Genomic DNA, 17,058 nt, shown 5'->3' with positions numbered 1-17,058 from the left:
TAAACTCTAAATCTAAAATGTTTTACTTAACTTGAATGCACCAACAAATTCTATTTCAAAACACTACTCCACACTACTGCATAACCATGTAACCGTGATATAAAATAATGTTGACTTAATGCCTAGTGAGATGAAAGGGCTATCTCAGGCATGTTACAAGTCTATGCAAGTTGATTTTCATATTATATCTGGAGATAATAAATCAAAGAAAAATGGTTTTACTGTATTCACAAGAATCACAGTTCCCACAGACATAAACTTTTATGGGTTTTTCACACCTTGATGTCACATTATCCTAACAGCTGACTGAGAATCTTCATATATATATATATATCTATACTATTATTATATCTATATATATATATATACGCAAGAAAGACAGTAAGATAAAATAATTGTGATTTGTAGTTAATCGTCTTAAACAAACAAAACCAGTAGAATGGTCTTCCAAGCTAAGATATAATAATCCAACAGGAAAAGGGGCAGTGAAGACAATTACGTCACAGCAGCAGCATCAAAGAATAATTTCACATGAGTGAGGATATCATTCCACCTTGTCTTATATTATTCTTTCTTTCTTTTTTTCCCATGTCACCATCCCCCGCACTCCTCTTTCCTCTCCACTGCCTTTTTTGGTCTCAGTCTGAATTCATGTCTCCATTTGGCTTCATGTGAGACTGACTGCAACCTTCATCAGACCATTTGCCACAGTACTTTTTTTTCTGAAGGAAATGCCAGAATGTTTAACTGAATGTGCCACAGAGGGCCAAACATTATAACCACAACACTTCAAGGTTACAGTATGTTTGCCACTTGAATGTGTGAAGTGCATCTTTGACCTCTCAGACTCAATGCAGCACAAAAACTAAACTGTGAGAGAATTACTCATAGTGTGTAGACAGGCACACTGACAGACCGTATTACATTATTTCCCAGCAGAGTACTGTTTATGTATGGAGAAAACATTAGGAATTAACTAAAAGGAGTTTCATTAAGTGTTTCTGGTCAACTCGCAAAGTAGGCCACAGCAAGCAGAGTTACAAGCCCATTAAAAACACCCTCAAACTCTTGGAAACTTATCTTGTAACAAAGCCAGAAAAGTTTGCTGTATGACTTGGTCCTTCATTACTCAGTTGTGCCAGTAACTGAAATATCTGATCTCTGCCGTTCTTATGAGAACAAGTAACAAGCAAGAGGACAATGAAGCTGCAAAAAATCACTAAGGACCCAAGGACCAAAACTAAAAGTGTCAACCCCTGCCTCACATCTACCATGGCTGACTTTATTTATAATAAAAAAAATATATTTTAGTAACTTGCAGACAAAACACAAAGGGTCAACCTGTCTCATCCTGCAGCTTTGAAGATTGTTAAATAGGATGATGATAGAATTTCCCATAAAAACAAGTATGATATCATCACAGTGTGTATGTGCATGCACATGTGTGTGTTTATGTGTTTGATGTCTAACCTCCTATAATTATACAGCTCATCCTCTCCTGAAGGCATCCAGCAGATGACATCAGACAGACCAGAAGCCAGTCACTTATTCAAAAGTGAAAAGTTGGAACATCTCTACATGTTCACACATTATGTGACCTCCTGTTCATCTGACTCACTGGAGACTGCGACACAACAGGAGGTGTGACATGCAGGTACAGGTACAGGAAGTCATATCACTCATTAACCACCTTTCAATACCTACCTAAGGAAAACAAACATCTCTCCTACTACTTATGTAGATACTGTTTATCAGTATGAACTATGGTTGAACTAAACATTGCTGGATTAAAAAGACCTCTTGAGACAGACATATCTGAATCATATACAGTGCAATCTATATATAACTTCTGCTCTTGGAAACCTGACAATGACATAGAGAGGCATTGTGAAAGTTTGTGTTTGTTGTGGAGATGTCCGGTTAAGTGGTGAGTGTCCCAAACCCAAAGAAGAAGTCTGTGGGTTTCAGACATTAGGTCACGTCAGAAAATAGGAAATAAATTGAGTTTCCTCATTTTATAGATCTGATTTTACATTTTCATGCACAATGTCATGTCTTACGGGGTTTTCCAAATGTGCTCATTAAATCCATTGCTTGTTATGCTGCAGCTGGGTACTTTCACTAATATTAGACAACCTCCTTCCCTTGTTATGAATGTAGCTGTGCAGCTATGCAGCGAGCTAAACACGCTTCCAATAAAGGTTAAAGAAGGAATTGGCCTTTTCCCCCCACTTTTTACAGGAAGCAATCATAAAGCCAAAATTAGTATTGGACAATGAGAACAATAGTGGTTACAAATCAGAGAAATATGACATATTATAAACAAGGGTTAGACCAAAATATCTACAGCCTGCTAGTGGCTATCTGAGGCTCTACTGTACTTAGTCACAGTGGTGCTTTGAGCTTATTGCTAACATCAGCGTGCTAACATCATGATGATAGTAAGTTGATGTTTAGCAGATATAATGTTTACCATGTTCACCGTCTTAGTTTACTTGTTAACATTGACTAATTATTGTACTATATATTTTTTTTCTGAGGATGACATTGTCTTTCTGTCAGTCACTTCCCCATTTTTGTCCAACTATTTGATGGATTGCCATAAAATTTTGTACCAACATTCATGAACTAATCCTACTGACTTCTGACTTGTTCTCTAGTGCCACCAGCAAGTTTGAATTTTTATTGAAATATCTTATAATTAACATATACTAATTACTGGATGGACTGCTGTGATATGACGTTTGGTACAAACATTTTTTTTTATCTTGCACCACTAACAGGACACATTTTCATTTTAGATCAGTAACAAAACAAAAAAAACAGATTCCCAAAAGTGTAGCCTGACTGTCAGTGAGTTACATTACCCCTCATGCTACACAGGAAGAAAGTATCATCGATGAAGGACAAATATAAGTCACTGTAGGAAGTATATTAATGTTATTCATCTCAAAGTCAACAAGAATAAAACTAAAAACAGTAAAAAGGCTCAGTACTTGCCGTGGCAGCCCAGGGTTCAAATCCGACCTGTGGCTCTTTCCCGTATGTCATTCCCCATTTCTCTCTCCCCGCATATCCTTCAACTCTTCGAAGCTGTCTCTGTCAAAAAAAACTAAAAAAAAAAAAAAACGACCCAAAAAATATCTTTAAGAAAATAAATAAAACATTTGATAGCATATCTTTCAGAGTTCATTATAAAGCAACAGATGATTGTATCACCAGACACTCTTTGGGGTCGATAACTGCAGCTCAGTGGTGTATTAAAGTGACATTGATTGTTTGAAGGACAAGCATCATGTTTATTTTGCTCTAAAATCTTCTGGTACTCATTCTTCCAAAGCATATTACTCCAATCAATCAATCAGACTTTATTTGTAAAGCACTTTTCATACAATAAAAGTAACACAAAGTGCTTCACGTAAAACATAAAACATAAAAACAAGCAAACACCCTCCACCCAAACACCCACAGCCGAACACCAATTCTCCACCCCTGACCCTTCATCCTACCCATCCCATTATAAACAAAGCACAAACTGAGGAAGCGCCATCTCATCATTGAGCAGCGAGGAAACACTGGAGGCAGGTTAGAAATGAATTAGATAGAAATAAATAAAATAATAATAACTATCTCAATTTAAAAAAAGAACGAAGAAGAAGCAACGACACATAAATAACAGCAAATAAATAAATAAATAAATAAAAGAGAAAATGTTGTAACATTAAAATGCATTAGCAGAAAAATATTCAAAAATAGTTCAAGTAAAAGCCAAATTAAAAAGATAAGTCTTTAGTTTGCTTTTAAAAATATGAACAGTCTCCGATGCCCTCAGGTCTTCAGGCTGTTTCACAGACGAGGACCACCGTGAGAAAATGACGCCTCACTGTGGGGCCACTCCCAGAAGACCTAAGGGTCCTCGAGGGTTCAGAGGGTAAAAGTAAATCACATAAATAGGCTGGACTAAGACCATTAAGAGATTTATGAACCAGTAAATGAATCTTAAAATCGATTCTGAAGCGTGCAGGCAGCCAATGCAGAGACTTACCATTAATGGTATCTTGGAAAAATTTAGGAGCTTGTAAATAACTTCGTTTTTTTGTTTCACAATGAACAAATTCTGACATCAGGTATGAGTCTGTTTCAGGGCATCTGTCTGTCTGTGATGCACATCAATAGGAATGTGTCTAATTATTGTTTATTTCAATTGTTTCACTTTTTCTAACCCACTACGTTTTGTCACTCTCAGTTGAGAATTTTCCTTTCCTAATCAAATAGCACAGAGGTATTCATTTTGTGACTCAGACTCCACATCATTATTTGGCAGATATATTAAGCTCACAAAATCTCCTGTTCTGACATTTTAGATTCCGGTGGTGCTGCTTTCCAACTGTCTGCATTACAGGAAAGAGGTGGAGACAAACCAGAATGGACGTTTGACTCCACTTCCCACCAATATTTGTCAAAAACTTTTAGGCTTCCTCAAAGTTAACTTAATTGGTGAATAATTCCAGCTGTATTATGGAATAATATAATAATTTAAAGCACCTAAAATGCACACGGTACATAATTTTAAAAACTTTTTTTCCGTGTTCAATCAAGTTTTCATATCTCGTACTTCCATTCTGAGAGGACAAATGTCTTATGTAACAGGAGGAAGAGAAAATATACTATTAAATGGAGGCGTACAGTTGTGTGTGTGTGCAGGATTATGTTAGAGCTCATTATTGACTTAAATAACACTGACCCAGACGGTGAGTCCCTGAAGACTAGACTAATGAAAACAGCACCTCTTTTTTGTGTGGTTCTGTCCAACAGGAACCTCTTCCCTGTGCAAATGCAGCTGGTCCGACTGCACGTCACAAACCCACCCACACACACACCCACACAGGCGCACACCCACACACACACACTTCATCTCTGCAGGCCCTCTGCTGTGGTGGAAACTCTGTGGACAGTGACATCATCATTTCGAGACCACTGAGTAACATTACAGAGGAGAGTGGAAATGTAGTCCCCGGCAACGAGTAACATCACAACACCACGCCGCAGTGATATTGTCATTACTTTACCGCAAAGGGCCCTGGGGCACAACAATCGAGGAAACCCACAGTAGTACAAATGAGCAAAAACATCTCTCTGGGGAGACAAAGTGACCTTTCAAGTCTTTTATTTATCATAAAAACATTAATAATGAATCTCAAATTACATTCTGGACATCTCTGAATGTTTTTTGTGTACTTGTTCGCTGTCATAACCTTCTCTCATATCATTTATCTATCCAATATCTCCCTATTCCATCATTTGTGATATGTTTATCTATGCTTTGGAGGATAAGAGGTTGTGGTAAACTCTTGCACTTGTTTCTTGACTTTCTGGACGCATATGGCTTCATTGCATAACATAGACAAAGAAGGCAAACACGGATAGAAACAACTTCACATAATTATAAGAAATAGTATGTTGGTAGACTCCCTGTGTGGCTAAAGCTTTGAATTTTGTGCCACTGGCCTTCTCTTGCAGAACCCGAGTTTCTTTACACATGCCTGAAAACAAATGGAGTCTTAGTCAGTGTTTCCTTTTCCCAGGAATCAGCAGTTTGCCACAGTTTGACACTGCCCAGAGGACAAATAATTCCCCATCAACACTGCTGCATTAAACCAACATCTGTAGAGCACAATTTAGTTCAGATCACTTCATTAATACTTCAAGGTAAGCCAGTCTGCAAAGAAAACAAGAGATCTAAAACATGTTTTAAACAATAGCAACATAAAAATAATGAGACTGAGTTCAATTGAGTTTAATGAGTTCTTGAATCTGAATCACTTTGTCTTTGCTCTTACATAAATAGTCCTCCTGAATGCATCAGTACCAAAGATTCAAGGAGAACCTGCATTTCAAGTGGCTTTTAGGGAAAACATTTTGTTTGTATGTGCTGAAATGGCTTCCAGTTGGTTCCTGTTTGGCTCTTGACTGTAAACTATAAAACCAATGAAAAGACTCAAATACGTCCAATGAAAGCATAAACTGTCAACCCGTATAGAGAGGCCGCAAAGCGTTTCTCACCATGGCATCTGTGCTCTCGCTAAATCTCGTCCATCAACAAATTGTTTTAAGGCGTTTTAAGGGTGCCTCATTGACGTTAATGTACATGTAACACTAGTGAAACGCTTGCCGTCAACCTTAACCATGACATTTAGAGTTCATGTCTAACCCCAAACATACCCAAACCTCAAAGACACAACCATGATTCTAACGTAAAGAAAAGGATGGCACCACCGCTAAAAGTTATACCACAAGACAAGTACCTACATCAGGACCTGTTTCCGTCCTAGTATTGATTAAGATGCCCTTCATTACATGGATTCACAACAGAAATGATTCATTCATTCTTGACGTTGGAAACAACAGCTGACTCAACTAAAGATGTGAAGACCATGGGGACAGATCAGGTAAATAGCTTCAGAACAAGTGAGTAAGTAGACTATGAGTTGGGACAAACTAAGTTTTGAAGTTGAACTCTTCAGTTATGCCTGAAAGTTATATCACTGACAAAGTGTGGCTTGGGTCTTTAAACAATTTCCAACGGAAAATGAAAAATCTCAAATTAAATGTAACTGCAGAGAAACCAAATTGAGGACACCAATCATGTTGATCATTAAACATGCAGGCCCCGATTTACTGGTTGTGACGTAGTAAACTTTGAGTCCAAAGAGCAGATTACATATATGAATCAGTTGTTCGGGTGGAGGTCAGAGCAGGTCACAATACGACCAACAACACACTCTCACTCTCTTTGACTTTTAAACCGTCTGATCAGGAAAATGGACTATTGTTATACTGCAGATCAGAGGCTACTGTAACTTTTATGCGTAGGTGCAAACTTCCCACATTATTTGAGGTTTTCTTGGTGATGTGTTTTGGATCTTTTCATACAAGCACACTCTCTAGTTCCTTCTTATTTCGTTCCTTATTTAGATTCAGAAAAAATAGTTTGCCTGGTAACAGAGCTCCAGTAAATCCACTTATCTTGACTTCATTCATACCTTTTAAGGAGCAAAACACAGTCATGGCACAAGTAGGTGAAATGCGGTTGAACAGGCATGCTAGCGGCAGCATGACTACTTTGCCATCTATTCCCTTCATTCATTTATTCTATCATTTGGGTTTTGTTATATCCGGCTGGCTAGCTCTACAGACGATTACTGATTGTTCAAACTATGATCTAAGTGTTCTGTCTGGTTCTGAGTTTGATTCAGTGCCACATTCCACATATCCCAGATGTCAAGCCCCCTCTTACAGTAGCAGGCACCATTTTTCACATATTGTATACATTAGTGTTTGCCAGAAAACACTACAGGTACAAGCTGCCCTCCAGCCTTGAGCTGAACTGAGCAGAGAGTACAGATCTGTTTATTTCTTGGCTGGACAGATGGGTTGAGAGAGTGAAGATATTTGCAGGTTAAAGGCACTCTGGCTGATGGGGCAGGGTACACAAGAAGGGAGTCAGACTCTAAGCTGATACAACACAGCTGTCTGGCAGATTGCATTACACTAAAATGCCCAAATGGCCCCCATTAACTTTGCATGGTGACATTTAATGGGCAGTGAGGAAAGGTAGAATACAGTTGAAATGCAGTAAGTGCTCCATGGAGACTGTAAAAACAGATCTGGTTTGAACATTTATCACCCCAAAGAGATACTCCTCCAGATGTGTAGGAACACCGTTAACTCAAACACTCATTTATGATGAACAGGCAGAAAAAGTCATACTTTCTATATGAAGTCCAGTATGCACACCCAAATTAGTGTGCAGAAGAAAGATGGTTTGAAAGATGAATTAACCAGATAGTGTTTGACATTTGTCATGGAAACATTCCCATGTTTTTTTTTGGTTTTCTGAACATTTTAAGTACCTCACATCCATCCTGGAATAACAAGATTAAGAGTCTTTGGTTGTGCTAGTGGCTCTGTGAAGCTGTATTGCAGAGCTAGATTTATTTTATAGATTGCATGATTTTCCTCAGGTTCAGTGAGGGAATTAGCACAGTTTAATTAATGATAACTATTTGTATTTTATTATATAATTTAGAACAGGAACTATATTTTATAGCACACCTTGCCTGTAGTATATGTGACGGTTAAGACTGACCAGTGTTGAGTTGTCCTACGGGCAAGACGAACATTAAAGTATTCAAGTTACACAGAAGAAGATGTCTCTGTGTGTTTTCTTGAACTAAATCCTGAAACTAATTTAATTTAGTCAGACAATAAAAATGCTAACATGTTGATGTCAACCAGGTTCACCATCTGCTAATAAGCACGGAACACAAAGTACAGCTGGGGTTGATAGGAACGTTTTTAGCATTTGCTCATAAAGTATGGACCCAGTGAAAAAGTCTGAGGGTCACCAAAGTAGTTTATCCTGAGTGGGGATATTTGTTTGTGCATAATTCGATAGCAATCCATCAACAGTTGTTTAGACAAATCACTGAAAACCACAATCTCATGGTGGCGCAAGAGGGCAGTCACTACTCATTAGGATTAATCCCCTTGAGACCACGAAAGTCTGTGAAAAAAAATTATGGCAACCATATAATAGTTAGATATTTTGGTGGTGGTGAACAGACGGGCCAACACCCAAAGAGCCGCGCCTCCAGCATGGCTAAAAACATGAGCTTCACCAGCTAAAAACAGTCTGAAACTCAAAGAGAGATTCTTAGACAGATCATTTTGGACTTGAAATCACACTGTGCATCCTGGCCTCACTGCATGCTTACTCAGCAAGAAAGAATTTGCAGAACTTCACAAAAACAAAAAATTGTATCTGCCAATGTGCATCTTTCACGCTGTTATTCTTCACATTTTACAACTCTCTTAACTGTTCTTCTGTGAGAGCACGCACTTAAAAAACTCTGTCATCTTCTGGCCCCCGTCCACTGAGGCGGGGCAGAGTGTTGTGTACTTGGCTGTGACCTCATGGGAGTGATCAGTCCTCATAAAACCACACAAAACAGCACCAAACGTTTATTAAAGCCCCTGTCTTGTTTACAGCCTCCCCCTTTAACTCATCTGCTCTCGAAGTGGTTTGCCACGAGAGGAAAGCAAAGGAGCAAAACACTTGAAAATGAGTGCTACGAAGACGCATCAGATGTTAAAGTTGATTGTTTTGGGCCTCAGTGCAATAAGGAGGAGAAAAGATGTAGACGAAGACGTCTGGCAAGGTTAAGCATTAGTGAGTCTTCAGTCAAAGCCCAAAAGATCAACTGGCCATAAATGCCCTCACACGAGTGGCTTCTTGACTCATCTGCAGAGGAGAAAGCAGAAGTCGAGGCTTATCTTGCTTTGGAGTCTGAGCACAAAATGCTGCATTGGACTTGTGTGCTACCCTGAAGTTTTCTAAGGGGAAGTCTCTTGTCACGGCACCAGAAAGATAACATTGTGTTATTGTTGCCGTCTCATATGATTTTTTTATGCAGAAGGCGAGCTGATTTAATTCAAGTCTGTAATCTCAGTGAGACATCTCCTGACATTTTAAACAGGATAACTCACATCTGAAAAATCTCTCCATGGTTTCTGCTGGCTAGAATGAAAATACTGTACGATGACTCAGCCTTTTAAGCACACAGTGGATGTGACACAAATGAAAATACAGACAAACTTTACATGACTCCTCCATTGTACAAGGAGCATGCATGCATCACATGCATTTTAGTGTCATATATTAGCTGCACAATAAAAGGTAGTTTCCTTAGATAGCAAGTAAAAAGTGTGGTTACTTATTGCACCCCTCTCTATTTAAAATTGTGTTTCTTATCCTTACTTTACTTGGAAGTTTGAGCCTCTTTGTGCAGAAACATGTTTCTGCAGAGTTGGACACTAGAAGGCTGTTTTTCACCAACAGAAGAGGAAAAGTTTCTCTGTTTCCATCCTCCTCTTCTGTGGAGGAGACATCTTGCGTCCAGTTGTTGTATAAAATAGTTGCATATTCACAAACTCTGGGTGGGTTTTTTCAATGAGAGAAGAGGAGTGGGTGTAATCTGAAGATTTCTTTTTAACTGGGTAATCCTGGTGGAAAAACTTTATTAGACACAAACTGCTGTTTCCAATACAGCTATTTTGTGTCTTAAACCACGGCTAGAGGGGATCTTAAAAACACTGATTATTCTTTATACTTCTACTCCAATACACTCCAGAGGGAAATCGCATTTTTCTACTTCACTACACAGCTAGTTCATATGCAGATTACATTCAAAATATGCATTATAAAACTATTTAACAGAACGCAGTTTAAATGAGCTCCTCTCCAAATAAATACAACATTAAAATATTGCACTTGTATGTTTTGTGCTGTATTGTCACATACTATAATAAATACATTTATGTGAAGCAGAGAAGTTGTTGTCTATCTATCACAAGCTTTTGGAAGTCTGCAACAGTTTTGATTTATGTTCAAATCAATGCAACGTTGACACATCTTTAAAACCTGGTGCGCTGTACCTTAAAAATCGGATATAACTTTCTGAATTTCTTCTTTATAATCTTTAAGTTATGAATTTACCTTATGGAACATGGTGAGGCCCACTGTGTCATTCCCAAATGAATAACTAAGAAAGGTGTTTCATTTCACAGCCCTACATTTTCACATTGTGTGCTCAAACAAAGATTTCAGTCAGGCACCAAAGTGATGTAACCTAAACACCCCTAAGGTAGACTTAATGGAAAAAGGGGCCACATCTGTCAAATCTCTCTGTCTGGTTAGTATACACTGGACATGGTGGAGAAAGAACACATGCTCAGTTTGATTGGAGTAACTGCAATACAGGCTGCATCTCTGGCTGAGATCCTGTGAACCCATTATTGAGAGGGATGTGGGCTGTTAGGCCGAGCTCCCACGATGACAACATGACTCTACTCTCACAAAAAAACATTCAAGTCGGATAAACTATTGTTGCTCCTCTGCAAAATACTTTGAATGCTGGTGTCTAATGAGTGGCGTCTTCTCAACCTAGGTGATCTGTAAGCCCTGGTTATGTCAGGTTACTTGTTCTTCCTCTCTGGAAGCAAAAAAAATCTGTGCAGTTTGTTCAGTGGAAAACATCTGTAATGTCACAACTGCAGACCATTACTCACTTCTACATTTGTGTAATGTACAATACAGATACAGACATGCACCTTAATACACAGAAAACCAGACAAAGTTCATTGCTGACGAGCAGTTTTTTTTTTTCACTCATCTGTTTCCCAATGACTGATGATATGCTGACATCTGTGACAAAAAAAAGGGGAAGAAATCCTAATTTGGATATTCAGACACAGTGGATGAACAGGCATTCAGTGTGTCAACAGGGCTAAATAATCTCAGGAAATCTGGAACAGTACAATCTGATGTTTAACTTCTTGTTTCTCCATGTATGTAACACCATCAAGTGGTTAGGGTGGGTATTACACCAATAAACAGAGGAACTCTGAAGCAGCTTTGTGTCCCATAAGTATATATAATATTTTTGATTCTATTGATAATTGTGCCACATTATCCAGATAAGTTTGTGTAATAAAGTGGATAAAAAAAGAAACTGTCCATGTTGTCCAACTCAAACCAGACGCACGTCTTCATCATTTCATACATACATTTATTTTTATATAAAAGAAAACAATGGGTTGCAATATTAACAGTTATACACACGGCGCCATCACTGGAAAACCACGGTATCCAACATGGCAGCTAGGCACTGAACAATGTTGGATGTCATTAAAACGTCTACGTGCTCCTCCAAGTGTCTCTTGGGATCCTGGAAGAAGGACGGAAAATTAGAGAAAGGACAAAAAATGAGACGTGATTATGTGATGTTGTATTTTGATTTCAGGAAACTTGACTCTCTCTGCTTTGTACTAACATGTCTGCACAATCTGTCTCTAATCCAAAGCACACACTCTAACCTGTGTGTCATACTGCCAAAACAAAAACAAAAAAAATATATATAAATCTTATCTGAAGCTTAAATCCTTACCTGTTTTCCAACATTCTTGATTGCAAGCTGCTCTGGGGTCATTTTGTCCTCTTCTTCAACAGCCTGAGGTGTAAACACGACAGTGTCTTAATGTTTGGGAGCATGCTCTGCATGCATATTCGTGTACATGCAACGCCTTTTGCAGCACGGAAATACTGTGTCATTTTTAGACTTTGCAAGACCATAAAAATCCTGCAGCACTCGTCTGTGTGCACCAGTTAAGCACCATTATCACTACGATGGGACACAAAGCAGACCACTGATCCTCTGACTGCCGTGCTGGAGTCAACAGTTGAATTAAATGACAGATCAGTGACACTGTCTCTGAATTAACAGAGCCTTTAGTTGAAGCTTTTGCGATCAGGAAATAACACACACTAAAAGCTTTTTTTCTCTTTGTGTAGGCGATGTCAGCCGATAAATGTGCTTTCCATCCAAAAGATTTTACCTTGTTGTAGTTCTTGGCCAGCTCCAGCATTTCCTTGACAATGGTCTCGTTGAGCTTGCAGTGCTCACTGTAGTCCTGCAGGGTCAGGCCCTCCATCCAGCTCTTCTTATGCAGGTTCAGCAGCATCTGACGAACGTGAAAATCAAAAGTCATGGTTTTGTTTGTTCTGTTAAAAACATCTAAATAAAACCATTCTGTGATGGATGTACTCTCAAACCTTTTGCTCCAGCTCGTTTTTCCTGTAATTGATGGTGATGGAGTAGTAGTGCCTGTTGAGTCCATGAATCAGAGCCTGAAAACAAGAGAAAGTTCGGCATATGAAGTAATAACACGCTGCGAGAAAAGTCCAAAACATCAGATTTAGTTTTTCTCATTCAGCACAGCTCAGATCTTTGACAGTAACGGGGAATTCAGTCGCATTAAAAGTGGTTTCAGGTTAAGCCAAGTGCGTTTTCTGTCATTGTAACAAGATCATTTCTCATATAGCGTGTTACCTGGATTGAGGGCTTGTTCAGATGACCCAGGTTAGACGTGGTTTGTCTTGGTTCATGACCCAACACCATCATGTTGGCGTTGATCAGTCTGAAGGCATCGATAACAACCTGTAGAAGACAGAGGCGGCACATTAAACCACTTACATAACAGTGCGTTATTTCTAACAGATTTTTACACAACTGGTCTTGAATGCGCCTAACATAAGAGCTACTGAGTTACAAGGTTCTTCTGAAGCAGCGACACGTCTTTACCTTTCCTTTGACGCTCTGAATGGGATCAACCACCACTGCGACAGCGCGCTCTGACAGCGCCTCGAAGCTCTGCTGTGTGTTGATGTCCACGCCAGACAACCAACAGCCGAAACCAGGGTGACTGTGGTACCATCCCACCACCATCTCTGGCCTGATGAGGAATATTTTATGGGTTTAGGTCCAAGAACTGATTTAGTTTTTTCTAAATATTGCTACTGCAGATACGTGTTAAAGTTCTACCTGCCAGTCTGCTTCAACATGTCCAACATCTTGGCCTGGAACACGGGATCCACAGCTTCAACACTCACACCCTTTGAGGGAGAAAAGTATAAATCAGTGATGACTAACCGATGCAGCAATCAGCATTCGTACAACTTTGATACCTAATCACAATAAGTCAGCTCTATTAATTATGTTTTAGACAGTTTCCAAAATAAAAATACATACTGTTCCTGACTGGGGCATCGCAAACACATCAATCACTCGCACTGTGTAGTCATCAACAAACTCTCCCAGCATCAATCCCATGACCTCCATCGGTACACCGGCACGACCGTGCTTCAACATCTAATAAGGGGGAAACAAATGACAGTGAAGTTATTGTTAGTGTTATTTTAAATTCATGGTTTATGCAGATGATGATAATGCTGATAATGAGGATGATGTGTGATTACCTTGAGCAGGGCCAGAGAGGAGATGTAAACCTGCTCAGCTGTGTCCACAGCAGGTGCATCTGTCGGGGGGCCCTGAGGAGTTAAAGCAGAGTTTATGCATCAGTTTAGGCCTGAAAGATAATCATCATTTAGAGTTTTAACTCATGCAATGTATAATGGATTATGACTTTGTATCCTCTGATCCTGTGGTACGCTGTAACAACGGGCTCTGAATGAGATTTGTGTGTCAAAATGAGACAGCCTTAAGATTCAAGCCTGAGATTTAAAGATGAAATTGATGAAAAAAGTTATTTATTCATATAAGCTGCTACAACAAGTAAATCCCCCCAGTGTGGAGTCATTTAAATATAGCTTATCTCTTGTCTTAAGTATGAGATACTGCTGTCAGTTGCCCAAATCGGCCAAATCGTGTTCCAAGTGATGGCCAACACATCCAAAAATATCTAAACACTTTACCGATAATATTCACAATCCAAACTCTAATCCTCTAACCCAACAATAATCTCCAACTCTCATCCAATTCACCTCCGTGTTGTCAGGCCGCGACATCTGACACCACACTCAATTTGCCACCGAGCCGCTCGGGCAACTGGACACATTACACTGGGGACAATTAGTGAGATTTTTATGCTGATTTAAACTAAAATTGGCGTGCCAATTCAAAAATTGCAGTCAGTTTTCTGGCTGTTCTCTTCACCTTTAACCATGGGCATACCGTTGTAAGTTCTGTTTGGTTTGATGCTGTTTTTGTAGTTTTTAAAGCTTGTAACTATTCCATCTTAGTGTGTTATTTCCATAGGTATATATTTCCTTTGTTCCATGTCTGCTCCTGCTACTTCTCGTCGTAAATGCCTAAACAACCCTGACTCCTTCTGCTATATTTGTGGTAGTTTCATCATTCCAAGTCAGAGAGCAAACATCAGTGCATTTGTCATATTTTAAAGTAAACCTTGGTGATCAAGACAAGCCATGGGCCCTTCACAAAGTGTTTAAGCAGTGTGTCGAGAGTTTACGGATGTGGATCAAAGGAACATGTGAAAAGTGGGCATTTGGCGAGAGCGAAAAGATACCTTTGTTTAGTGAAAACAAGCACATATCTGTTAAGTACAGTATTGTTTTAAGAAAATGCGGATCCTATAGTTCAAAAACTTAACATGATAGAGAAAACCTGAAAATTTTTTTTTGTTAAAAACAGCTGTCAGACCTAACTCAACAAAAATTGTGTTCCCCAGTGTTATTGTTGTAAATCCCAACATTGTTACGGGCAGAAGCTTTCAGTTAGGCTCAAATTTACCAGATAAGATGTTAAAAGTATAGGTTGCATGTATTTTACATGTCATTTATGTTTATTTATGTTGTTATCTATGGACAAGTCAGACTTTGTGTTACCTGGCCAAGCCCTGGCATCCCACCTCCGAGCCTCAGCAGCCGGTCCATATTGGGATCTGTTGAGTTGACATTAAACAGGTAAGACACGTACACACACAAACCTGACCAGCAAACTGGATATTTAAGATTTAAGATCAGATGTAAATCAATCGAAAAGATTTCAAAATACACAAACAGTGTGGCTCTTTTCTTTGTCTCTCTCTCTAAGCTGAAACTTACACAGGTATACACAGGTAAATATTATAAATAATCCCATAACACATGAACGCTGTGTCAGCTTTGGGCAGATAAATAAGGTTTATTACAACTTTCACATTTTCTGCTGACCTAGGCTGAACTAGTATTGTGTTAAATAACTTCGTGTCTTTTAAAAAAAGATGCTGTTGTGTTCAATAAAGTGGAATTACGTGTGTAACATTATTAAAAAAAAAAAAGACTGGAGGAGAAATCATGAATGAAACTGAAGTTAATGACCCAAAGCTGAGTTAGCTTCAGGTAGCTGGCTATTTTTTTTTACCTATAGTCACGTAAACACGGCGTTAAGGACAGGATGATTTAATTTAAATAACAGCTCGCTGTGTTTTTAGTCACAGATCGACATCAAAGCTTCACATTTACTGACATTAAACGGCATCAAATGTTTAATTAAACTAGCCGTTACCGTTAGCGTGCCGTTAGCTCACTCATGCTAAGCCTCCGTCAGACAATAAAAAACAAAAACAGCCACAAATGATCAACTCGGAATAAATATCACCGCTTTTTATGAAAGACACAGGCTGTGTTGAAGCTGTGAGTGTGTTTACCTGCTGGTCAAACGTTTCCAACCTTCAGAAAAAGTCTGTTTCTGTCTTCAGTCGTGTCAAACCGACAAAGCTACAATGAATCAGCCAGAATCGGAAAACTACTACTTCCGGTTCACAGACTGCGTGTTTTCTTTGGCCCCGACTGGCAACAGCGCAGCCCAGACAGCAGGGGGCGCTGCAGCCATTCACCTAATGCGACTGAGCCTGCTGCTGCTTTTAGAGACTAGTACTTCTGTTATTAACAATAACAAGGATATTAATAATGATAAATATGGATTTATACAGCTAATATGATGCAATTATATCAGTACAGATGCAGCTAGAACTGTCACATGCATATACATGCTTACAGTCAGAATCAAGTTTATTAGTAGGTTTGCACTTACAAGGAATTTGACTTGGCGAAGAATAACATTAAGTTACAAAATAAATAAATAAATAAATAATAATATATGAGATTAAAAAAAACATGTTTACGATAAAACATATAAATAAAATATATACAAATACAAATAAATATAATATATAGATATATATGACTGTAATAGAGGAGTTCACACTATATTCATAGATGCTATAAATGTGCGTATACAAACAGGATTGAAAGTGTGATAATAATAATAATAATAATAATAATAATAATAATAAATATGGACTTGTTCACCTAATATAATGCAATTATTATTAGTACAGATGCAGCTGGAACTGTCACATGCATACAGCCTTTTATGACATGTGCCATGACTTATCTACAGTTAAATAATAAAGTCTATTTTAAAGTTTTAAAGGTGCAGTGTGTAAGATTTAGGGCCTTTATTTTCAGAATAGGGCAGACATGTAATATTATATTCCTAACTATGTTTTCATGCATGTATACTCACTGTAAAATATTTTTTTGTTGTTGTTTTTGTTACTTTAAAATGAGCCTTTTATATTTAATGAGCCTTTTATATTTATATTATTTCTACAGTAGCCCAGAACAGACAAACT

At 38.5% G+C, this 17,058-nt stretch overlaps 1 protein-coding gene across 1 annotated transcript; it reads right to left on the bottom strand.

Moving 5' to 3' along the window:
* Positions 1–11,609: 11,609 nt before the first annotated feature.
* Positions 11,610–16,196, bottom strand: psmd14 (proteasome 26S subunit, non-ATPase 14). Its single transcript, XM_010729931.3, has 11 exons — positions 16,069–16,196; positions 15,266–15,321; positions 13,877–13,948; positions 13,650–13,769; positions 13,443–13,513; positions 13,203–13,353; positions 12,951–13,058; positions 12,674–12,748; positions 12,457–12,582; positions 12,009–12,071; positions 11,610–11,789 (listed from the first exon to the last, which is right to left on the bottom strand). The coding sequence occupies exons 2-11, from the start codon at positions 15,311–15,313 to the stop codon at positions 11,691–11,693; spliced, it is 933 nt and encodes a 310-aa protein (XP_010728233.1). The 5' UTR covers positions 15,314–15,321; positions 16,069–16,196; the 3' UTR covers positions 11,610–11,690.
* Positions 16,197–17,058: the final 862 nt, after the last annotated feature.

Source organism: Larimichthys crocea, chromosome VIII, assembly GCF_000972845.2.
Source record: "Larimichthys crocea isolate SSNF chromosome VIII, L_crocea_2.0, whole genome shotgun sequence".
Classification (NCBI taxonomy): Eukaryota; Metazoa; Chordata; class Actinopteri; family Sciaenidae; genus Larimichthys; species Larimichthys crocea.
Note: the sequence above shows the minus strand (reverse complement) of the source record. Positions and strands in the feature narration are given on the sequence as shown.

Bases quoted from the DNA above. Each gene is read 5' to 3' on its own strand.
- psmd14 (XM_010729931.3), bottom strand. From the start codon at position 15,313: ATGGACCGGCTGCTGAGGCTCGGAGGTGGGATGCCAGGGCTTGGCCAG. The intron at 13,354-13,442 runs GTAGAACTTTAA...ATTCCTCATCAG, and splicing joins ATGTTGAAGCAGACTGGCAG to GCCAGAGATGGTGGTGGGAT. The intron at 12,072-12,456 runs GTAAAATCTTTT...TTTACACCTCAG, and splicing joins TGGCCAAGAACTACAACAAG to GCTGTTGAAGAAGAGGACAA.